This window comes from Channa argus, chromosome 24, assembly GCF_033026475.1.
Source record: "Channa argus isolate prfri chromosome 24, Channa argus male v1.0, whole genome shotgun sequence".
Classification (NCBI taxonomy): Eukaryota; Metazoa; Chordata; class Actinopteri; order Anabantiformes; family Channidae; genus Channa; species Channa argus.
Window position 1 is genome coordinate 9,927,071 of NC_090220.1, and position 25,958 is coordinate 9,953,028.

General features: G+C 37.4%; 2 protein-coding genes across 3 annotated transcripts in view; one reads left to right on the top strand and one right to left on the bottom strand.

Annotated features, from left to right (window-relative positions):
• Positions 1-20,749, top strand: part of alcama (activated leukocyte cell adhesion molecule a) — a 45,255-nt gene extending 24,506 nt beyond the window's left edge. The window contains exons 2-16 of the mRNA XM_067494481.1: positions 2,024-2,130; positions 2,884-3,103; positions 4,307-4,371; positions 5,393-5,480; positions 5,897-6,067; positions 7,191-7,315; positions 7,856-7,988; positions 11,138-11,250; positions 12,727-12,850; positions 13,159-13,280; positions 13,999-14,128; positions 15,747-15,773; positions 16,957-17,071; positions 17,870-17,986; positions 18,860-20,749. Coding sequence (XP_067350582.1) covers positions 2,024-2,130; positions 2,884-3,103; positions 4,307-4,371; positions 5,393-5,480; positions 5,897-6,067; positions 7,191-7,315; positions 7,856-7,988; positions 11,138-11,250; positions 12,727-12,850; positions 13,159-13,280; positions 13,999-14,128; positions 15,747-15,773; positions 16,957-17,071; positions 17,870-17,951 — 1,622 coding nt within the window. The 3' untranslated portion in view covers positions 17,952-17,986; positions 18,860-20,749. The remainder of the gene's footprint in view (positions 1-2,023; positions 2,131-2,883; positions 3,104-4,306; positions 4,372-5,392; positions 5,481-5,896; positions 6,068-7,190; positions 7,316-7,855; positions 7,989-11,137; positions 11,251-12,726; positions 12,851-13,158; positions 13,281-13,998; positions 14,129-15,746; positions 15,774-16,956; positions 17,072-17,869; positions 17,987-18,859) is intronic.
• Positions 20,750-22,142: 1,393 nt separating this feature from the next.
• Positions 22,143-25,958, bottom strand: part of cblb (Cbl proto-oncogene B, E3 ubiquitin protein ligase) — a 57,992-nt gene continuing 54,176 nt past the window's right edge. For both annotated transcript variants that reach the window (XM_067494136.1, XM_067494135.1), the window contains one exon: positions 22,143-25,757. In XM_067494136.1, coding sequence (XP_067350237.1) covers positions 25,504-25,757 — 254 coding nt within the window. In that variant the 3' untranslated portion in view covers positions 22,143-25,503. The remainder of the gene's footprint in view (positions 25,758-25,958) is intronic.

Genomic DNA, 25,958 nt, shown 5'->3' on the forward strand with positions numbered 1-25,958 from the left:
GCAAACATATTGTATTGTTTGTATATTATAGTATGGTATAGTATAGTATAGTATTGTATGTATATTATAACATTCATTTTAAATTTTGTTAAGATAGTCTGAATTTTATTTTCAGATTGAATTAAATCAGATTGTATATTCTTCTAATACCCCATGGTCTAATTCAGCTAAACCATATAAAAGCAAACATACCTTATGGAGGCTTGTGTTTGTGATTAGCTCATGAAGAAACATGTTACTCAACACAGGTTTTAGTCCTCTGGTTGACTTTGTTAAGTTACACTATGAAGTCATTTGCTTCACTCTTTTACCAAGCTCTTAAGTTTATATTTATAACTTTGGCTTAGAGATATTGTTTCTGTTTTGGATGATGTCAATGCAGTCCATGGAGCAGACACTGGGCTAGGAAACAAATCAAACTATATTACAGATCCTAGAATCACAGAACCTTTTCTTATAATTCTGTTTTTTTGCAGTATTATTGGCCATCCAGCTCGAATTCACTGACATAGTTTGTTTACTTTACTATAGCTGTTGTTACTTGTTCAATTTTAGCTGAGTCTTTGAGCTGAATTCCCACATGATTTCTGTGTTACATTACAAGAGAAAACATGTAACTTTTTTCTCATCTGTCTTCATTAAACCAAAACTATTGTTGTACACTGTGTACACGTTAGCTTTAATTTGAGAGCAGCTCTGTGTTTGATTTCCTTAAAATTGAAGTTATTAGAAGTTCATAGAATTGATGTTTTTTTGTTTTTTTTGTTCATGCAATGCTGGCTGCGTGTGAAAAAAATTTACCACAAGTCAAACCTGGCATTGCTTATTATATCAGATGGGAGCGAACAATTATTATTTTTTGTCCTTACATTAAACCACAGACTTACAGATGTGCGGTAACTGTAATATCAATAAATATGTATTTCTTCACAGCAGAATAATACCTACATGAAGTAACAAGTAATACTGTGAAAGGAAATAGATGCGTTGTGTTTTTCCATCATCTTTGTCTTCAAGTATTATTGATTTGCTTCAGTGCAGTTGTCAAACCTAGTTTACTAAATAAATGATTCTCTGGTAAAAGAAAATAAGGTTTCAAACCTGTAATATTGTACTTGATTATTACACCGTAAACTGTTCTTGTTGGGCTGTAACTCAGTTGAGGACATTTGAAAAGACCGGCGTGAGGGTTAGCTTAAGCATAGTTTAACCAAAGCAGAGTCAGTCAGCAGCTGCACTTGTACTTTATCTATCCTCATCACTGTGGAATGAGCAGAATCTGAACCACTTCTCGTTCTGCCTTTTTGGCTTAAAGCTCAAAGAGAAAGAGTTGGAGCATGAAGACCTTAGTGTCCCTGCACTCTATTCTGACCTCTACTCATCCATCTTCTTCCTGTCCCTTCCCTACCCACTCCCCACATTGCACATCACTGGACTCTGCTGCTATAGTAACTCCCCCACCTCGGTGCTTTGAGGTGTTCGTGGTGGTGTTGCAGGCCACATGGGGCACTGAGCTTGACTCACCAAGCCTGACCTCTCAGACCTCTGCCATTGAACCTAATAGGATGCATGGATGAGATGCACCACATTTGGAGTGAAAACATCAAAGGTGGAGTTCTATTCCCCTTGTTCACACCCATCTATTTTACGACACTTACGCGCGACAGGAGCTGTCCATTCTAACCACACTCCTCTCAGGGGTGTCTGAAACTCTGGAACCATTGTGTTCTGACTCATGTATTCTTTTTTATTATTTATTACTGCCCAGTCTAATCAAAGGATTGCTCATTAGAGAAATTTGTGAATCACACAAACACTTTGTATACTTTGTTGCTGTTGCTGTGACTATAACACAGCTCTGCTGAACCGGGAGCACTCAAGGTTTCTAAAGTTGGTCAACCTCACATTAAGCAGGACTCTGGAAAAAACTCTCTCTGCTGTTGTGTATCAGTGACTGAACTTTCTCTTCTCTGTATAAAATACTTTTATTAAAAGTAATGGCGAGTTGCTTTTTGTGTTGCAGTGTCTGGGACAGAAAAGGTCACTGGCTTGTATGGGGAGACCATTGCCATTCCGTGCAATCGAGGAGCTCCACCACCACATGATCTGATGTTTATCAAGTGGAAATATGTAAGTAGATACTTACTCTAGGTGTTGTCCGTGTAGAGTTTGTGGTTTACTGAATGCACCTTTTCCCAAGCAACTTGGGCTTTGGGCAGTTTTGATCAACAATTGCTTTTAGTTGTATAAAATTTAGAGAAGCTTAATATGTAAGCAAATATAATTATAAATATTCAAAAGAGTCAAAGTGGAGAGGTGTCTCTTGTTTGTGTTGTGCAGCAATCTGAAGTAAAAAAAAAAGGAAAAAACCTTTTGTCATTGTTTCGCTGCACCTTCAGTACTGCTAGTATAAACAGCCAACCATGTAAACATGTATAGGTCACTGTTCAAACTGTCAGACAAGAATTTCTTCTCTATAATTTCCTCTGTTGCTCCTGTTTAAAAGTGCACATGTAGCTTCAGTGTTAAAATTGTAATCTATGACATTGGGTAAATATGGTTCCTCATTATCCACACTGTAATTAGACAGTATCAGGGACATGAATGATGATCTGAACTTTAATATTCCAAGAGACAATTTGACTTGGCAGTGTGTATCTCTTTAAATGAACATTTATTTTTTACAGTCTTACAAAATAAAAAGTTTCTCACTTTTAGATGGGTATAGCAGGTTTGTTGAATGACATGTCTAATCCTTCATATACATCTCAGTTTAAGTCAAGCAAGTCTGACTGAGGAAAGAGGATCTTTGATCAGATCATAACAGAATCAACAAACTTTTCTGTCTTCTCTGTCTTTTCTTCTTTCCTTCTCATGCTGCAGGAAAAAGATGACGGCTCTGCTGGTGATCTGTTGATCAAACAGGCCCACACTGACCAGCACACAGTTCAGGCCACAGATGACTATGCCAAGCGAGTCAATATTGACGACGAGTACAACCTGCTCATTAGTCGAACTTCACTTAAAGACCAGAAGACCTTCACCTGCATGGTGGTGTCAGGCACCAACCTGATGGAATACCCTGTCCTTGTTGTCATTAACAGTAAGCTCAGTATTGACACGGGATTCGAACCCACGGCCTTCTGCAGCTCAACCTAATGCTCTTCCACTGATCCACCAGGCCCTCAAATGCCAACTGTAGAAATACAAAATACAAACATCTCACAACACATACAGAATTTGAACAGATACTAACAAAATAGGAGTCAAAAAAATGTCTTGCCATTTTGTGCAGTATTTCATATAAAATATCAAGTAGAATTCTTCATCAGAATTCATATTATACATTTCACCAGAAACAGGAGGGACCATCCCTCACCCTCAAAATGTTCAATAATTTAGGCTTTCACCAGACAAATCAGTTGGATAACTAGAGTAGAGAGGCTGTTCTCACAGTTATATTGTGTCACATAAGCTGTATTATCTTTGTGTAATCATGTGCGTATTTGTCATATCTGAATATAGCCGTAAAAGACAACTACAGTATAATAACCATAAGAGTATTATGTAACTAGATAAAAGAAGGCAGCAGTCACTGATTAACTGCATCCGATATTTCATCAGGGCTACACAGACAATCATATCAAATACAATCTTTTATGACTGTATATTTTACGTTCGCAGAAAAATAAATACATTGTATTTGGATACATAAATACATTTCAAACTTTGTGTTGCAGATATGTGTTTGCAGTGGACCTCTTTTCTACAAGGATACTGCACATATTTAGTCCTGTTGCTATAAATAGACTCCTTACACAGTGAGGAGTGAAGTACAGTTCATTTTGAAAGAATTGCTTTCAGAAACATCTGAAGGCAGTTTACTAACAAACAGTTAGTTTTCAATACCAAAAAAACTCAGTGTTACCCACAGTGGATTTGTCTCTTTTGTTTTTTCTTTTGAAAATACAATTCTGAATCTAAATAAACTGCCCATGTATCACTTGCTAATGGGCTTTGCAAAGCCCAGCGTGAAAAAAGACATGAAGAAACTAGCTCAATAGGCCTTAGAGAAAATTAGGCTGTAGTTAACATGTCCTGCAGCTAGAATTTTAACAACACAAAACATTTGCAGCAAAGCATTTTGATGAACTGGGCTGTCTACTTGCCAATTGTAGAATGTTTTCAGTAAAATATTTATGTGTTTCTAAGTCATTATTTTTCTCAGTCAATGTACAGAATGCAAAGTGTCCCTAAGTCTGCTTTTGTGATTCCAAAACCTGATTATCATTTTTTGTGTTTGCAGAGAAACCGTCATCAGTTACCCTCATGGACAAGTCTGACGTGTTGCAGAAAGACAAACTAACAACGGTAAGATTCACAGACTTTGTGAATGCGCTACACAAACGAAGTGTTCTCATTACACCATATTAATCCTGCACATGGAAATGTATGTGCAAGCTATTATGTACTCAACATAAACATGTATTCACTCAGTTGCTGTTTGTTAATTTAATTGGTGAATTTTATTCTGCATGCTCATATTGAATACTGCTCCCAGTGTGGCTTGAGAAGCAGTCAAGGGTAGTGCATGGTTTTGCCTCTGTGCTCCCTGGCTGAGGGTCGTGGGAAAGTTGTGAATTCACACAGTCCAAGCAGCTTGAAGACCAGAACAAAATAGATTTCATACAAGTTCGGGTTTACATAATTATGAACACAGATAGATATTTGCCCTGCTCTTAGTAAACGTTGGTGGGATGCATTATTGTTGGATATTTATAGTGAATTAATTGTAGAATTTTTTTGAATTCTTAAAATGAGTATTGGGTAAATATTATAATAAATACATAGCTTACCTACACAGAGAATATGAATTTTTACTGATGTACCCTGTAATACATGCTTCTGCTACATCAGTGTATTACCCGACTAAAGACTCAAATACCTTTTTGTTTTGAGTCTGGTTTACTGAATAGTGCAGGCTGTAGTACAGGATATGAAACTAGTAGATTCAGGAGTAGGAATGTTCTTGTGACTCACTCCTTATCTGGTTCACACACAGTATATCTCTGCTACCTTTGCTGACCTTCAGTGCTGAAGATGTAACAAGACAGGGAGACAGTGTGCTATTGAACACAATAAGTCATTTATTGCTGAATGAGAAAATTGTCTGTCTGGGCTGAAGCTGCTAAGAGCCGAAGTTTGTGCAGATATATTGTGCTACACTTCCTTCATTGTTGTTCTTTTCAGTGTGCAATTACCTCCATAATCATAGTACCCTCTATTAAATGTGCTTCTTATCATTTTATGACTGAAATTACTGAAATAAATGAAATCAGCTTGCGATTAGCTTGGTTATGTATGTGTAGTTATAGTTTTCTGTTTTGTTAAGGTGGGGACATGCGTTGTAGCAGATGCAAACCCAGCAGCCACAATCACATGGACAAAGAATAGAAAATCCTTGGTAGTGGATGGGAAAGGTAAAGCCTCGCACACTGTTTGCTGACAAACTCAGAACATAACCACGCCACACAAGCTTCTGTCATATGGAGAGGCCTCTGTGTACAGTGACAGGAGAGTGAAAATGAGATCTGTCACAGCGTATCATATTTAGTCAAAATGATACACAATAGAAATACACTATTCACAACTGTTTGTATGACAGTGCATCTTGATATTTCTCATCTGAAATCTGTAGTACTTTACCTTTACTTTTACCTTTTACTTTAATGGTAAAAGTTTGAACAGTCAGTACCTGACTATAAAAACAGCTACACCAATGTTTCGAAAAGACAACTCAGAAAAGACAACTACTGTGTTTAGTAAACACAGTAAAATATATAAAAGAGTGCACCTGAACACGTGCAGCACTAACTGCTGTGTACTTTCTCTCCAGTGGTTGTAATCACCCCCAGCATGAAGCTGGATCCAGCCACAGGCCTGTCCACTACCTCCTCCACCCTACAGTATGCAGCCACCAAAGAGGATGTTGACGCAGTATTTTCCTGCGTGTCCACTCATGTGCTGACCAATCAGACGACCGACCTGGGACCCTTTCCCATTCACTGTAGGTGAAATACAGCACCACCATCAGGCTCATTACCTGTATTACACTTTCCTTATATTTAATGTATCCAGTCTAGTATCATACACTGATTGTGCAAAACATTAATACCAATTGGTGGTTTTCATATAAAAATATATGTGTTTTTTTTTATATTATGAACTAATTAATGCTGATGTATAATTTTTGGGTTAACCACCTTATAAAGTAAGTTTATAGTAAACTACATGCTTTAGTGGTGGAGCATTTTTACTTTTACTCCCCTTATAACATGTCAAGAAAGAAGACGCTGGATGCGGATTTCTGCTGAGTTGACAACAATAATATTATAAGTTTTCACTTTCTTATACATATACAGTATTTAGGCTGCAGAGAGGCTACAGAGATGCAAAGCTCTCTGTAATTTTAAGAATATTTTAACATAATAGATTCTGAGCTGTGTATGCTCTCATAAAGAAAATGTCCTTGCAGCCTTAAAGAGCCTTGAAGTTATGTTCAGAAATATTGGCATGTCCTTGAGGAAGAGAGTAAAGACATATTTTGGTCACTTGCTGTCCACGGACCACTGGAGTATAGGCTGAATGTCTCAAATGTACAAATGTAAAATGCATTCCTCAAAAATTATTCACCTACATTATTGGAAATCAGAATGCCAATCCTCAGAATATGTTTGACTGACTTTCACAACTCCTTCTTTAATGCAGGTGTAATAACCTCATATTTTTCTGTGAGATATTTAATTGCAGTCACGTGAAACTGACTTGAAACAGTATGTTCTCTTAAAATACATTTGATCATGTATTTGTAGGTAGACAGGAAGTTGTAAAGTATGGTGAAAGTATTTCAGTTCACTGTATACATTGCATAAAATTACCTATCCCTATTAAAATGGTGTTTGGTGTCATCATAGTTTTTTTTTTTACTTAATTTCTGTGCATGGAGGGTGGTCTACAACTGATAGACTCAACTTTTGAAGTGTGATGGAAGGTTATTTTGTTGTTGTATGTATCTGAGCCACTTGATGGTTGAATTGATCCATTGTGAGGATGATTTATTTGGCAGTCAAATGTGTCTGGTAATGTTTCACTCATGCTTTCCTTTAACCTCTTTTTTCTGAATTTCTCAGATCCATCTGAGAATGTTGGCCTCGAAATCATTTCCAAGGGGTCCATCATAGAAGGAGATAATGTGACTTTGAAGTGTCATGGTGATGGCAACCCTCCGCCCAGCTCCTTCTTTTTCTACCTTAAGGTCAGTCAACCTTCAACCTCAAGCACATTGCAGTCTGCTTTAGAGCAATGAGTACTCATCATGACACCTTCAGCCTTCAGACTGTGAAATCTCAATACCACTCACCACAAATTTGAATATAGGCCTTTGAAATGTGTTTTAGGAGGACTTCTTTTTGAATCCATCTGCGTTGAGTTTGCATGTTTGCCCTGCGGTTGCTTGGGTTTTCTTTGAGTACCCCCACAGTCAGGATGTGCGGCAGGTTGAGGGGATTAAAGATAAGGATGGAAATGTATTGACATATGCCAGGAGTGTGATGGGAAAAGGGAAGGAGAATTTTGAAGGGTGAAAGAGTAGTGGAAGCTCAGCTAAGGGCAGAGGTGAGCATTTGTAGGCAGCAATATGGTTTCGTACCTAGAACGAGTAAAACAGATGCAGTATTTGCTTTGAGGATGCTGATGGAGAAGTACAGAGAAGGTCATAGGGAATTGCACTGTGCCTTCCTAGGTTTAGAGAAAGCACCACCTCACCCATGACCCTTACCTCTTCTTGTTCCACTAGGGCCAGAAAACACTGGTGGAGAATTCCGACAACTATACTTTGACTGGCATCAGCAGAGAGGCTGCCGGTGATTACAAATGCTCCCTTGCTAATAATGAGAAGATGGAGGCCTCCCAAAGCCTTAATGTTAGCTGTAAGTATTCATGACAGATGTAAGTGGGCCTACTTTACTCTACCACCACAAGGAAGGAAAGCAGTGCTGCAGCGGAGGAACTAAATCTCCAACTCACTTCCCTCTAATCTACAAATGGCTGCTCCACTAAACCTCCCCCATGCTCTTTCAGTCGTAAAATAAAATTTCTTAACACGCTACATATAACAAGGCACTTTTATTCACCATAAAAAAGTCATGGCGTAATAGTAAGGAAATTTCAACTTTAAGAGCCCATTCCTACAGGAAGACAGTGAGAAACATGCAAAACTGCCCCCACAAAGAGCATGTCCTGCCCTTAATTATATGCATTTTTTACAGTACATATGCATTATGATGCAGCAGTAAAAAAATGAAGACAATCAAGTTTAGAGCACACTTGATGACAGATGTTTTATTATGGCGCAATTAATTTCTAGGCATGCTTTTGAACTTTCCAACTTAGTCTCTGCTAATTAGCTTTTTCACATTTAGCACTGAGTGTGATACATAATTAAACACTGCAAAATAATGAACAGTAAAATAGTAAGTTACTTTGACCTTTACTCTTAAAGGAAGGAATGTTAACTTAATCTAAATACAACATATGTAAGTTTTGTGAAGTGATTCAATGTGAAATAGCTAGTTTTGATTTTGCAGACCTTGTTCTTACTTTAAATTGTTTAACTTGAATTGATTAAATCAAAAAAGTGATGAGAGGTTAGTCAGCTCATTAATTAATTTTATAGAGAAGCAAAATTACCAGATTGTTTGTAATTTGAAGAAAACATTCAAAGTGGAGTCTTTCTGTGTTTTATTGCAATTTAAATTATAATTAATTTCAAGGTTGTGATGAAGGTTAGTATTAAATTAATTTCCCATCCTAAGACATTTAAAATTAGACAAATTCACTGTGTAAAGCCTTAGATGTTAGTACTAAGTGGAGTGCGGCGTAGTAGTAAGGTGGCTCTAGGTTCCTCATGTCAAATGAAGAACTGCCTCTTCAAACAATAAATGTGTTCAATTCAATAAATAATGTATTTCATGTGATGTTTGTCAAAGCAAAACATTGAAATAACTATCTCAACTTAAAAAAGAACAGTTGTTCTATAATATATAAGCAAACAATAGAACATCAGTTAAAGCTCTGGCTTCTTTTAATCTGTACTGTCTTTGTGGATACGTTAAATGATTAGGCTCTTCATTAAATAGACAAATAGACAATAACTCAATTAAAACAGGGCAACCCAAAGCAAAACCTGAGCCTTGGCTGAATGCAGGTGGAAAAAGGATAAACTACAGTGTCCTTTCTAATGTTGAGAGACTGTTGGCATCTTTACCAGTCCACAGCAAAAGAAGCTAAAAGGAAACACTTTGCTAATATTATTACTGCAAATCATCACAAATCCCGTGTTTAAGTCGATTGACAAATGTGTTAATGCTCCTCAGACTGTCTATTTTGAGTCCTCTTATGAACCTTGTGAAAACTTTCAAAACGTTATTTATTAATAAGGTCTCTATGGCAAGGGCCCAAATCTCACTGCCGGCCTCTGACCCATCAGTCCCACCCTTATGCTCTGCTGTCTTTCATCAGTTTGAGCCTGTCGCCTTGTCTCACGTTCAGGAGATTGTTGGTCATTTGAAGCCCTCTGGTTCACCTTGTGATGGTCTTCCCTCCTGACTGAAAGAGATTTTTCATACTTTAGGGCCATTATTAATGGCAGTCTAACCTGTGGGGTGGTCCCCAAAAATTTAAAACATGCCACAGTTCAGCCTTTTATCAAGAAACCTGGGCAAGATCCACATGTTCTTGCGAATCTTAGACCTGCTGCATTTGATACAGTGGACCATGATATCTTAATCTCTCGCTTAGAACAGTGGGTTGGTATAAAAGGCTTAGCTCTATATTGGTTCAGGTCCTATTTAGGACATTTAACTTTTTGTGTCCAGTTTGGAGACTTACAGTCCTCTTCTGCTCCTCTGTGGGGCTCCAAAAAGGCTCTATTTTAGGCCCTATCCTCTTTTCTTTGTATCTGCTGCCCCTAAGCTCCATCCTGTCAGATCTATGTTCCACTCAACAAGAAAGATGACTTTGTTGTCAGTTTATTACTGGAATGGTTAGAGGACATTAAGGCCTGGATGGCTCTTAACTTTTTACATTTTAATGACTCAAAGACTGAGGTGATTGTGTTGGGAAATAACTCATCTAGTGGGACTTCCCCTGTAGACTTGGGACTGAATATGCCAAATCTGAAATTATTAACCTTGGGTTTAAAATGGATACTGAACTGAAGCTTGAAAGCCAGATGCGGTCTGTTTTTAAGTCTCGTTTCTTTTAACTGAGGCAGCTGGCCAGAGTTAAGTCCATTCTTACAAAGCAGCACTGAAACAGTAATCCATGCCTTCGTTACCACCCAGCTGGATTACTGCAATGCACTTTATCTCAGTTGTCAGTCTTTCGATTGCAGCTTGTCCAAAATGCTGCTGCACGTCTTTTAACTGGCTCTCGAAAGTACGAGCACATTTCTCCCATTATATCTTCACTTCACTTGCTGCCTGTGGAATTTAGGATCCATTTTAAATGTCTTTTATTTGTTTTTAAATGGGGTACCTTTCTGAGCTTCTGCATCCATACGTCCACAACGGTCACTCAGATCAGCTGACCTGCTGCTTCTAAATTTATCAAAACTTAAACGTAAGCTCAGAGGAGACCGAGCTTTTGCAGTGGCTGCTCAAAAACTGTGGAAGCAGTTGCCCTTGCACATTAAACAGGCCTCATCCATGCCTGTTTAAATCACTTCTTAATTTTATTATTTTATTTATTTTCATTGGCCTTTGACACAGTTGTTGAGATTATTTTATCTGTCCGTTATTTTATTCTGTCTGTTACTTATTGTTATCTGTTTTTATCGCACACGTTTTATGGTATTGTATACTTCTGTGTTGTGTTATTTTTGTCTTATTTTATGTCTTTAACCTGTACAGCACTTTGGTCAACTTAGTTGTTTTGAAACACTTAACAAATAAAGTCTATTTCAAGGTTGCCACAACATGCCAGCTTTTTTGGCTGTTATAAGAGGCAGAAGAATAAATAGACTGTGCTTACCTTCAGTATTCAATACAACCCTCCTTTCTCTTTCTTGTTTTCTCAGACCTTGACCTGAGTCTGAGTCTCAGTGGGAAGATCGTGAAGACAGTAGGGGACAGTTTGTCTGTAAGAGTGGATAAAAGTGCTTCGGGTGAACCAAAGGTGTCATGGACAAAGGTAATGCATCCTGGGGTTTGTATGATTAACAGAGAAGTATGATCAGCATATCGTTAACAAGGAAATTAAGGAAATAAAAACCGTCCAAGTTATCCGTGTAGACTGCAGAAACACACTTTGGGCGAGAGTTAGGAAATAGAGGGATCTTCCTCCAATCCCCCAGTTGTTGGTTCCAACACCCAGCTCCTACGGTCACATGTTGAAGTGTCCTTCAGCAAGACACTGAGCTGGCGTTGGGCGTGTGTGTGTTATTTTGAGAACAAGTAGGTGAATGAGAAGCAGTGTAAAGCGCTTTAAATACCAATAGGTAGAAAAGAGCTATATAAGTGCAGACTATTTACCATTTACCATTTACTCTTAGCTCACAGTATACTATGATCTTGTACCTTCAACACATCAGCCCAGATCTGGGCTGTCCAGGAGAAACTATGTGTATTCCCTAATCTCTGGTTAGTGACTAAGAGAATGAAATTTTGAATACAAGCGGATAAAATGAGCTTTGTAGGGTGGCCAGGTTCAACCTTAAAGATAGATAGTTGACATATCCCGAGGGAGCTACACCAAAAGGAGCCAGCTGAGGTGGTCCGGCTATCATCATTAGGATACAGGCTGGAGAGATTTTACACTTCATCTAGCATTGGAATGCCTCAGTGTCCCCGAAGAGGAGCTGGAGAATGTGAAACCACCCAACTAAGCCTGTAGGGGAAAATAAATCAATGTAGCTGTACATCAGTTAAGTAAAATAAATGATAAATGAGTTTGAATATTACTTTTTAAAAACAAAATGTCAATAAGAACAAAAAAGTGGAGTGAAGGTATAATCAGTTAAATTACTAAATAAGCCAGAGATAAAAATTTTAAGAGCAAATATAAAGGTACAAAAATACAAAAAAAATCCCAAAAAACAAGGTGACAACAGGGAAGTGTTTATATACATAATTATTTCAAAACCACATTCAGAAGCATGTTTATGCATCTAAAAAGCCTCCACACTCGTGACCATAAAGATACATCAATGATCTGGGATCAAATGGAGACGTTTGTGTTCAACACATTATTTGAAACCAAGAGTACAAAATACTAGAAAAAGTTTGTATTTTGGGTAAATTCACTATAAAACACAATCAATAGTAAGAAAGGATGATTTTTGTGTCTGGAGCAGTACAAAAAGACAGGCTGAAACTATAGATAAGAGTAAAGTCAATAATGAAATAGTGAAGACTGAATACAGTGTATTCACTGTGCTCATACAGATATTTCAGTATCTTCACATAATGGTTGCTGTATTGAGTTTTTAAATGAAAGATTCCTGTGACCCCAAACAGGAAAAACAAATGAATAGAGGAAACGACGATAAGGTTAGATGTGGTTAGGTGAAAATAGCACTGGATGAAAAAGGAAGATGTGATTCACTGTTGCATTTATAGGTACAGGTTGTTTCAGAAAACACAGTGACATTTTGAATCTGCTTTTCAGAATGGAAAGGGAGTAAATCAGCCCGAGTTTAGCAAATTGACCTATGCTGATTCTGGAGTCTACTTATGTGAGGCTTCCCTGCCAGGCATTGTGCAACATCAGAGTTTTGAACTGGTCATAGAAGGTAAGTAAATGTGTGTCATAGTCAATTCCTCTGCTGACTGAATGACTGGTACACTACAAACATGGATTTTACTTTTTTAAATAATTTAAAATCAAACATTAACTATACTACTCTACAAACCCCCACTTGCACGCCGTGGTTTTACAGTTTAGTACTTTTATTTCACAACTCTAGCACATTCAAATGTTGAAATCAATGTGTGTCCAGTTTGGAAAAAGCTGGATATTATATAGGTGTAAAATAGTGGTGTGTGATAAAATGTTTACTGAACCAAATCATATCTGTAAGATACTATGTGCTTGCACCAGGAAAGCCTGTGATCAAGAGCCTAACTGAACACGGAGTTGCTGATGCCAAACACAAAGTTCTGAGCTGTGAGGCTGAAGGAGTACCAAAGCCCCGCTTCCAGTGGAGTGTCAACCACACAGATGTAAGTGTTTGAGCATGTGTGTATATCTTAAAAGCTAAGCTGGTTTTTGAGCAAAAGCCGCTGCAGCAAAATGAAGCGAGATAACAAAAGAGAGCAGTTAATGTGTTCACGTGCCTCCTGCAATTAAAGAGAGTTTTCATCCATTTCTCCATGAAGACAACCCTCTGTACAGAGTTGCAGTAACACTAAACAGATAAGCAGTGAGTGCTGTTTGTAGTCACATTCGGTGTCATGTTTAAATCACAGTATCTCCTAACAGAGAACTCGACTAAGTGACATTATATTTTGTGATTGCCCAGGTATCTAATGAAAAATGTCCTGTTTTTTACTGACAGTTCCATTTAGTTTTGCCAGAGAATGACAGCTTGATTTTATTTAGACTTACCCCAACCTGGATGGTCCAGGCTTAAGTGGAATTGCTAACAGTGTTACACACAATGTACAGAGACTAAAGTAGGAGCACACCTCAAAAACATGCCCCTTTAATCCTTGGTGTTTTTTAATTATACAAACCAATCGTCCAGACAAGTTCTCCACACTGTGTGTAATCTGATTAATGTGCAGAGCATGATCTACTCTAATAAATAATGATCATTAAAAAAAACACCTCCAGGCCCTGTCAACTTTGGATTCAGACTTGATTTAGATTTAGAGGTTGCCTCTCGTGTGATCATATATTCCTCACACTTGTGTAAAATTGTTTTTTCTCTGTCTTCAGGAGGTCATTTCCTACAACGATGGCAGGGCCACTAATAAAATCACTGTGTACCCCATGGAGAACCTGAATGTCAGCTGCACTGTAAGCAACAAGCTGGGAGAAGATGTCATGACCATCAATGTATCCCCTGGTATGTTCATCATGTTAACACGTCAACATAGTTAGCTTTATTTTTCCAGTTGTGGAAAATGTGAGCAGTGAAAGTATGTACATTATCTATAATTATATATTGAATAATTAATTATAATGATTTATTTGGCATAAATATGTGCCAGACAAATTGGTTAAGTGAATTTCTAGGTGCAGCCAAAGCTGGCATGTTGTGCAGCCATTCAGTTTCTCTGCAGCTCAGCTCTGTAGGGAACAAACAATAGACCAGATACCAAAATACAACTGTTCTACAGTTAAGAGCAATTCACGTTGCTTCAGAGGAAGCTATCTTACTTTTTACACCGTCAACTTAGATGAAACTAGAACATATATAGGAATAAAAGTTTTTTTTTTAAATAAATGTTTAAATAAGTAAAATGTAAAATGTTTTACAAGAAAATGTTAGGATTGGATTTCAAATATAAAAAAATACTTAATAAGCAACATACACTGATGAAAAAAGGTATAGTGTATTGAAATATGGAATAGACTTGTTAATATAAATTTATAAATATTTGGAATATATAAATGTAGCATATTATTAAATATAAGCCACATTCTTGACATTTCTGTTTTAGCAGATAAAACAACCCCAAATAACTTAGGCATTAACTTCTTAACTAATGATAGGGTCAGATTTTCACATTAACGACTCATTGACTTCTGTCTTGATACTGTTTTTCTTTTCCCCTGTTCTCTGGCAATCAAAATATTAAGACTACACAGTAATAGAGTACTATAATGAAGTACTCCTTCATTGTCCACTGGACCTGGTGTTTTACCTACATGAGTTTATATTTTCTGTTTTTTTGTTCAATATAAAGAAGATTCAGATTTAGCATTCACGAATCAGGTATTCTTTAAATGAATGGACTACAGGACATCTTACCATCTTGGCACTAGAAGTTACAGATGCAGTGTTAGATGATGCAGTGTACAAGCTTTAGTGAAATGACAGTGATGAATAAACAGCTGTCGAAGACACCACATTCCTGAATATGCAGTTACTTTAAGTTATTTTCAAGGACACTTTATTGCTCCCATCTTTTATTTTCTACAATAGTTTGTTATTTGCTGCATCAAACAATCATGCATCACAATGTGCTTATGTAAAACTTCAGTTCGACAGATCCCTACTGTGGATGCTGGTATGAAAACAAAGAAACAACCCCAAACTATAATGAAAGCCAGGATTGAATGCTGCAGCAGTATCCTCTCATTTCACTTCATACGTGCTGTGCCATTGCTGTTTGACCTCGTTCTTGCTTTCTGTCTGTGATAATCCTTTTTTCCTTTGTCTCTCCTCCTCCACTGTTGGCTGGGTTTGGCTGAATTTGTTGTTTGTTGAGGTGCGATACCTGCCCTGCTTTTTCTTCTATGAGTCTGCTTGACATGTGCTCAGAAAATATAGGAAAGTGTTGCTTTAGAAGTTATTGTTGCTATTCTCTTTCCACTGTACAGTTTGCTTGTTGTTGGAAAACACTGGATTTCACCTTCTATTAGAGTAGAACGCTTTCGGCTTTGAGGTGTTTAGACAAACTGTATGTTTTTTATGGCTTTTGTTTTTAGTATTCTAATTTATATATGTTTGATTTCAGTTTTTAAGGAGGAAAGTGAGGAGAAAGGTAAGATTAAAATTTTTAATTTGCCCTTCTCTTTAATTTGTTTTTCATTTGTAAGATTAGTATATTCTGCTTATGATTTTTATGTCAATATAGTCTTGAGGTAATGTGGCAAATTTAAATTTTGACTGTTATTCTGATGGCGTACACACCCAATAAACACCCGTCACTCTCTCTCCATGTATAAACTGACCCATATTCAGACAAGACTTTGTGTGAACATGCTCCCTCATGTCAGATCTTCCATCTTCATTACTGTCTCACACACTGATTCACTCATGCAGATCAGCTCTCAGATGAAGATTAGATTATGGAGAGGGCCTGACCATAAAGGGATGTGCCCAGTTCTGATAAAGCTTAAACTCTCCTCAGACCTACCCATGTCTCACTGATAGATTACACTTACGGTACCATATAGGTTTATTCAAATTATGTTCTCTTTAGTATAAACTAATATATACAGTACAGTATATGTTATTGTGGTACTAAAACATTATAATATATATAAAAAATGTAAAAACAATGGTGACACTGGTGTGCTAGATGAAATGGCACTCCATTTCAGAATTTGTACAAGATGAAACATGTAGCTGATGGAGAGACAGAAAGAAAAATGTGTAGCTTCACACAATCTCCAATCAACTGCCTTTGTTAATACCTGTCAACAAGTGACCCTCAAATATATTGAACTGAAAAGTCAGTCTACAGAATATAAATTATGTGATTGGTTTTACAAACACAGAGTGATAAACTTACCAGTAGATTGAAATGAGTGATGGTTAAGTATTGATGTTACTTTATTACATCATCTATCAGTTCTATTAAAGAAATTCACAAGTCCTCAAAAATGTTTTAGTGTGCTGCTGATGTTCCAAAAACTCAGCTTAGTGTGTTCATGTCTCTACAATAACAAATTGAAGAACTAGAAACAAAAATCACAAGTTTGTTGTAATACAGTGTCGTTCAATGAAATTTGATAGGGCAACAATGCAGAATTTCAGAAGGTGGTGGGATACAATGTTTTCATGGATACTTGCTGTGATGTGCAGCGAAGTGGAATCAGTTAATTTTCTTCTGTGTTTCTTGGAACACTGTGTGTGTGTGTGTGTGTGTGTGTGTGTGTGTGTGCGTGCGTGCGTGCGTTTTAGCCCATCAGCTGACACAGGGTGCTACTGTCTCTTTACAGAGTCTCAGAATGATTTACATGACCAGTCGATGCTCATAGTGGGTGTTGTGGTGGGGCTCCTCATAGCTGCTGCTTTAGTGGGACTCCTTTACTGGCTTTATATGAAGAATACAAGGTATAAACACACACACGCATTTTAAATTTTAATTTGAAATTCCTGCTTATTTTATGGTGACATCGGTCACTCCATTTCAGAATTTGTATCACTGAGTACATCAAAAATAGAAGACTTTTTATCAGGAGGTTGATCCAGCATTATAGGTCCATCACCTCTGATTGAACACCACTCAACAGTGGGCAGGTACTTGGCACTGGTAGTGGTACTGGCACTGCAAAGTTTTACTCTTTGGTGTACCCAGAATTTTTCTTGTGTACCTGCCTGCTAAGAGCTGGATTAACCAGACAGAAAAGCACAAAGCTAAAGCAAAGTGTCCTGGATTAATGATTTCTTTTTAGACATAAAGCTATTATCGTGTTATGGTAAAATGCAGCATTAAATGGGGATCAATAAATGTCAAGTGTCAGATTCACTCTGTAATGTCTGACAAAGTTGTTCATTGTGATTTATATATTAATATCACTGATTGATGATTGAGTGATTGATTGATTGACAATTTATGTTGTCTACAGCTGCGTAATACAGTGTGAACAGTTTCTCCTTCTGAAGACAGAAACATAAAAAAGTGGCAGAAACACAAGTGCCAATGTAACAATCCACTGTGTTTAGCTCGATTACATTAGGTGCAGATAAGCTGTTAATGTTGTGATGGAATGCTAGTTTTTTACACGAGTAGTGTAAAAACAAACTTCAACCACTGCTATAAAATTATCCCATCTGTTAAAAAGTGTAAAGCAGGTGAGGATGTTCTCCTAGCACAAGGGCATCACACTTCCATATAAATCTGTATCACAGGCAAGGAAGCTTCAAAACTAGGAACGAGGCGGGAACATCTGAGGAGATTAAGAAACTGGAGGAGAACAATTACCCTGTTTAAAACGTGCCCATGCTGTCCAGTGTGGTTTGCATAAGGTAAGAATAGTCACCTGTAGAAATACAAACACAGTAGTGGTAGTTATTATGGCAGATATAAAGTTAAATTCCAGTTTATTACAATTTGGGAGTCACAGGAACAAGGCCATTTGGCTTAGGTAGTGGACCGGTGAAAGGTCATAACATGGTGACATTGTTATAAAGGATTGAGATGATACATTATTAAAGACGTTAGTAATACATAATTGGAATAAAAGACAAAGGTAGATTATTACCCAAACTGTATGTTGTAAACATTGGACAAAGACCTTACAGAATCATGTCCTGCTTCAGCTGTCACCGCAGGACTTTTACCAGTTTTATGTCTCTGTCAAGTGCACATATTTTTACTTTAGTAGTTTACATTGGATGTTCTCTATATTTGTAGCTGGGCCCCTGCGAAACAAAAAAAGGTTTACTTGGTTCCCCTTTTACAGCATGTTTCACAGGGACAAGTTCTCCTCAAAATAAACTGTAATGACTTTGCTGATGCTCTTTATCTGGCACTTTCGTCTAGTTTATGACTAAACACATGCAAAGTTAATGGCAGCCTCATCACTGTTTAGTGTTCAGTGCTAATTCGAAAATGTTAGCATGCTAAACATTGCGACTAAGTGTGTTAGAGCGCTAGAAGTGCAGGGCAAGGTTTTGTGTATATTAATTATTGATCTATTAGACAAAACTTTCTGGTTCCTTTGGTAAGTTCTTCGTATTTGATTAGACTTTTAGCCAGTACTAAGGAAATAAGCTCTAAGTTGTAATAAACTGTTGTTATTATATAAGATGAAATTTAATTTCTTTGTGATTATGTTTGGGCATCTTGCATGATTATTAATGACCATATTTCTTTGGATTTTCTCTGTTGAAAAGCAGCAGTTGAAAGCAGTCTTACCTTATCAAACACAAACTCCAAGTTGGCTGCTGACGTGTTTCATCAGATTCCACATCTTCGCAGCAATCAGACTAATTTTCCACAAAGTCCTTCCCACTGCCTGCTATCCCAACCCACTTGCCTGCCTTGAAGCTGCCTCATGTTACTGTGTCATTTTTTTATTTTATTTTTGTGTTCCTGGTGAATGCACCTGGTACGTTTTGTTCAAGTGATTCCATTACCAGATTCTAGATCGTTGGGGTTTCTGGGCACTTAGTTTCTTCCTTTTATTGTGTTTTTGAGTTTCGGCAAAGAATGTAAATTCCTTGTACACTTATTAAGACCTGTATAACAACCCATGATTATGTTAGTGCCCTGGCTGAGCATGCCAATGATTATTTTAATTTATATTTTTGTGCACTTTCTCTGTGAAAGCCTTCATTAGGCTGTGCTCAGAGAAAAAGACACTTCACTGCTGTATGACCCTACTGAACCTATTCTCATAATTTAAGATAACCTCAAAATCTCTTAAGTTCTCTGGGTTTCAAACACTGGCAAATGGATTGTCTAAACTGGATGGACTGTGATGGTTACCTTAGACGCAGTTTATTGAAACTGATCACAAAATCAAACTTGCTGTGTTTTTTCACTTTTGCTTGTGAGAAATTGAGAATCGTGACACAATTAACCACTAATTGTTTTCCCTCTTTAGCTTGTTTCACTTTTGGAAACAGATTTATTTTATTTGTAGAGGTGAGAATGCATCAGAAAAGTTTAACAGTAAAATGCAAAAGGATGTTATGCCATAATGTTGATGTTTTCATGCTGTAACGAATATGTGTTCACCTCTGACTTAGTATAATACTACACTACGTTGTTGACTTTATGTCTGCTCTACACTTCCTGTAGCACAAGATCAGGTTTTGGAGTAGATTGCCTTTTTTTCATGTTTTCATTTTTGAAAAGCTTTACTGATGCCATATCTGAATGTTCTCCCATTTTGTGTGTGTATTTGATATATTTATTTTCAAGCCGCGCTGCAGAAGGCAAAAGAATTGTTTTTTGTTGCTTTTTGTTTGTTTGTTTTTTGCAGTAACATTATTGTTATTACTATTAGAGTTTTTAGTTTAGTGACATGAAGGATATCTCAAAATGAAGACAGTGGATAAGATGTCAATGGCTTTTTGGATATACATCATTCTGCTCTGGTTAATCCCACAGTGCCACACTCCAGTGACCCATTAAATAGAAACGATTGACAAGACAGTTTTAGAGGAATTGTAATTTTCTTAACATTTAGAGTTAATTGAATAGTACAACATGTCAGTTTGCAGAATACATTTATGACTTTTCTTTTAACCTGACAACAGAGGCAACAAACTATCTCATCAGAATTCTGATAACTAGATTATGACTCTTTTCATCTGTGACATTTAAACTGTAGGTTTGCATCATCATTTGGCAACACCTGCTTACAAAGTTAAATTTAGAACATGTGGAACCGCTTTTGTGGATTGCAATGATTACGGGATCAAGAATAAAAAAATAAATTTCTTTTTCAGGTAATTGGTCATAAAATACTAAATATTAACAATGTATCAGTTGCCATTCTCTCTCCTCTTTAAAAAGTTTTGAAACAATGTGCAGAAGTTAACAATGTTTCACACCTTCCCACCCAACATCTCCAGCCTTATTGTATATTGTTGGGTGGTTGCAGTAGGTCAGCATTTTTTCACCTCATCCATTGTTTTCATGCCTTTTGTTCCTTTTCAAATAATCAGGTCAGCAGTGAAACCAAAGAGAGTACGATGACACCATAGCAGTGTTGTAAATACAGAAATTTTGGTTTTGTACTCTTGTCTACAATAAAGTGTACATTTTGAAAAAAAGTGCCCCAACTGTTTCTGAACAAGTGGTCCCTTATTGTTTATTGAATTACAGCACTGTGAATTTGAACCTTTTATTAAGCCCCAGTGGACCTTTAAGCCCAATGACTTAACTACTAAATTGTGTGGAAATCTGTTGCACATGTGCAGGCACACGTTCTAAGATACTCTACCTAGGACCAAACACAACCAACATTCAAAGAAATAAAGCTAGATTACTTAGATTAGTAATTGCAATATTATTATCAGTTTGAAATTGTAATCTCTTATTTTACTCTGTACTGTAAAGGTAATGTTACTGTAATACATTTAAAGAGCTAATGAATCTGATATTTAAATGATCTTGTGGTTCTAATGAGCTGGTTCTTAAGTTCCTACTAGTAAAACAACCCAGTAACGACATGTACTTTATGGGAAAGGAGGTTTTGTTGACATTTGAAAAGACAAGTCTAAAATTTTGAAAAATTCTGACCATGACACCAACACAACCAAAAAATTACAGCAGGTAACACTTCTGGAACCAGATGGTGTTTTTCAGTAGCACACCACACAGAAATAGGAACAAATACATTAATTTACTCTACACTACAACACAGCTAAAACTCTAAATATTAAGATGGACAGAAAAAACAACTGAACTCTGCTAAAACTAGAACTGATGTTCGTCTTGGACATCTTGGAGTATTTCATATGCTGATGTAACCTTTTCAGTCAGATCTCTGTGTTAATTGGCTGTTCTGTGTGATCACAATGAGATTATAATTATTATTAACTCAGTGGAAGCAGATATATTTTTATATTTGCTTCGTCCTGGTCTTGGCATTTCAATCCCAACGTTTGCACACTAACAGTGTGCTGTGGAAACAATCCTACATGTGAGACCTTACGCAAAGTAAATAGGCAAATGTTAGTGCACTGATCCAATGCTGGCCTTGAGTGTGCAGTGAAAGGCCTTAAGAAGAGCATGTTTCCTGAGTCTTTTTAGAACATTTAGAATCAGCATTAATTCCACCAAGTGGTATTAATGTTGTGTAATGTTAATATGTATAAAAGATTAACTATTTTAGTAGTCTACAGTGAGTTCCGAGAGTAACAGTGAGGACCACAGGCATTTCTGGTGTCTATACTGTTATTGTATCACTTAAGGGGTGTGCTGATTAATAGGCCAATTCCTCACTTTCTTTTAAAACGTCCAGTTAAACTTAGGTTTCTTTTTAAAACAAAATACGTCTGTTGTCAGAGAGGTTTCTCATGACTTCAGTTTGGAGTGAAGCTCCCTCAACTCGTAATTATGGTTGACGTTCTTTTGACGTTTTGTGCTACAAACCCCGTCTCAAAGTAACATGTTTATTTAATACAGCAACAAATTATCAGGAAATAACACACAGACACATACACACACCATCATTACTTTTAATTTTCTTATTCATGTAAATAACATCAAGACAAAGAAATAATAATGTATAAATTAATTGCACATTACTCTATGCTTTACATATTATGAACACATTGTCACCAGAGCACATGAATATGAAAATGTATTTAAAAAACTGCCCTTTGCAACTAAGGCCACTTACCCCCTTCACAAGGGATGCCAATGGAATGGACAATTGTAAGGTCAGAGCTGTTCATGTTTGACAAAATAAACAAACAAAAAAATGCAAACAAAAAAAAAAGGGGGGGGGGGGGGGCTCAAATTAAAGGGGAATGCCACTGTTTCACATATCCATTATGGATTTCCCCCCCTTTTACAGATTTCTTAGTCTCCTGCAAATTAATCAGACATATCAACATTAACAATATGTTTGAGTGGGAAACACAGAGCAGTCTTACACATTTCTTTCTGTGGATGTGAGAACATTCTCAATTTCCGTAAAAACAGTGCATCACTGTCAGGGTTTCAACATCATTCCAAGGCTAACGTGTAAATAAATGTGGTAAGTGTAAACTTTAAATCTCCCATTGTCAGGGAGCAGCAAATTACTGAGCATAAGTTAAAGCTACAATATGCAACTGAATCTGCCCAGCTCCTTACATCATAGCCGATGTCAAATTATAATAAATTAGAAGGTGCAAAAAATTTAGAAGTGAATATGTCTGTACTACTGCCGGTCTGTTTAATGAGTCTGACTTTAAAGGAGACACTGACAGGACTTCTCCACAATAAGACGAGTTTTGGGACATATTTCTAGTGAACAAATTCCAAAACGTTACATATTAAGCTTTCAGTTTTTAAATTATGTTTTTGTTCACGTTTCGTTTTGGTTATATATGTGTGTCACAGCTTAGTTGATAATATTATGGTTGTGCTGAACAGCATCAAAATATCTGTATATGTTTCGTATGTCCACACTGTGATGATGATAACAGAGAAAGATTTGGTTCTTCGTCTCAGACTTGGTCCTTCTACACAGCATCCCTCATTATAATTCTTCCCGAACCGTCTCAGTTCCTAAATTCATACTAACATGTGCACATTACAATGCTCTTCCTCTTTAAAGTGGCACTTGAAAGAAAGAAAAGATGTCATGGGAGGCGAATACATCATATTCATGTGTTCCACTGACCAGATGAATAAAAGGAATGCATACAATATCCCCCATCTTACAGCATCACATTAACCACATGGAACCTGAATCAATCAACAGTCAGAAGCACCCAGAGGAATGGAAACTAACTCACAGCACCAAGTTAGAAAACGACGTCCAAACATGTCTTCCAAGACTCACTTTGTTTGTTCAATAACAACACCACACAACACTGATCCAGATTCTAGACGGTTAAAGTGTTAAGAGCTCAGTTTGCTGAATAATGCATGTTAAATTTACTACAGTCTAGATATCCTGTCCAGTAGGTAGGGTGACAAGGTTATAACCTCATCATAGTGACATAAAAAAGTCTGTATGTGTTTGCAAAATGTTTCCCTGACAATTAATTCTAATGCATGATCAAAAATTTGCTGACATAATGGAGCCGCAACCATTTGGGAAAAAAGCAAGATTTGCGCCTGATATGGAAACAAATACTATCAAGAGACTGAAGAGCTCATCACTATTCATATTCTACAGGTAGAAGGGTTAATGCTAGACTTTTTTCCTACTTTAACAGATTGCAGTTCATTTTTGTGGTTTTGGCAATAAGTTCTGCAAAAACAAGTCAGACAAGGCAAATGTAAGACGAGTGGTAAATAAACCCCCAGGTTAGATGAGCCTGAATCAACTGGACGAACTGTAGGTTGGGGTAAAGTCACCATCTGGCCAGCACAATAAAACTAAGTCAAATTATCCTTTATTTGTTATTTTGTTGTGTTGAGTTATAATATACATGTGTTCAGAGCCCATGTCCTAGGACAAAGACTCAACAGGTCTAATACAGAACTCCAAATGCATTCAGAGTAAACTGGGGAAAAAACACTGTGTTACATCGAATAATGTATTCATAAGTGAAACAACTTGCAGTCATTCGGGAGACATCCAGCTGATTCTACATTGAGAGGTAAATGTACTACACAGTGAAGGTGCATATGACTTGTCTCCTCATTTGAATGCTCTGTTGCATACTGTTTCTTTCTATTGTGTTTGCACATTGCATTTTTACATCAGTAAAAATGTGCATCTGCTGCAGAGTCATTAAGTGACTCTAAGTCCAAATCAGACTGATAGGGATTCCTCAGACATGTTCAGTGTCTGAGGAATCTGTGTAACTCAAATGAAGACAGAAGGGTGCACAGTCTCATTGGCTGTTCTACACAACAGGTTTGCCTCTGTGAGTAAAATGTTTGAGTTTAAATGTAGGCACAATAGTCTGAAAATTTCCACTTTGTCACAATACATTGAAACATTTCTAATGCATGAGCAAAACTGGGCCTGAGAGTCTATAAAGGTATCATGCAGAACAAATACATTCATAGGCTTCTGCTGTCCTCAGATGAAGAACATCAAAAAAGGCCCCAGCTTTACCCCTCTGGTCTAAGAACAGAAAGAGTAATACTACCCCCCCACTTTCTTGTCAAAATAAAATAGCAAGTCTAATGAGGGTGTTGCTCTCAGGCGTCTTGCTTTTTTTTCCAGGTCTAGTGGAAACAAGTGAATCAATAAGGCATTCTCTGGGTGCATCGAACAAATCTTGACTCACTAGACCTTGTTAAGACCTACAAATCAGCCGTAACTGAAAACTGGAGCATTCTCTAATAGGTGACATTTAAGGAAAGGAAGAGGAGAAAGTAGATGAAGCACGAGACAGTCAAGAGAAAAGGGTCAAACATAGAGTGGAGTCTGGCTCCCCCCACTGGTTGTACTTAAAATGAGTTGCAAAGGGCATGTTGATTTGAAAGGCCATTCAGAACAAAGACTGACGGGGTGGCAGGATGAGAAAAAAAATAGTAGCAGCAGTAGCACAGCTTTAAAACAGGAGTACAGCCCAAACCTCAAGACAAACAGAAGCATTTGAAAACCAGAGGCCAGCACCGGCACAGCTCAGTGTAAAAACCACCAAGCCTGCTTCCTCTTTCACAGGTTGAGCAGTTTTCTCTCCCTTTAATGATTCTTTCCTCTGCCGTAATTTGGTTTTAGCCACTTTGTTGTGCATCATCATCTCTGTTCAGCAGAAAAAGGCAAAACTCGCTTAAAATATTTCTGTTCCTGTTGATCATTGTTTCCAACAGTCTAAGGCCAAGCAGAATGAAGAAGCCCTTTTTAATTCAATCCATTCATTAGTAATGCATAGCTGCATTACTGTTCTCACTCTTACTGTCTACAGGACTACAGGTTCAGTCTCGGGGCCACTAAAGCAAACTCCCGCAAAATGTTTCGGGCCACGTCCACTTTGTATTGAGCGATTGTCAGTGCCCGCTTGACCTCCTCAAAGGAGTATCCCTCCCCCATCAGCTTGGCGATCTTGGCGTCCACGTTCTCTGACTCCATGCTCTGGGGTTTGCCCGGCTGTATGTCTGGGGGCATCTTCCTGGGCAGTGGTTTGGGTGGCCTGGCAGGGGCCTGCAAGCAGTCCATCGGTACTGTTTGCAAGTGGAAAGGTGAGAATGCTGTAAGTGACCAATAATAAGTTTGTCAAAGTTTTATAAAGAGTAGGCAATCTGCTTCAGTCGGGTTCAGTTCTGTGACGAAGCCTTTTACTTTTTTCCTGAACCTTTAGAGTATTGCTAATTATGAAGTAATGACTGTCTTTCAAAGGCAGAAAGAAGACACTAAGGCATTCA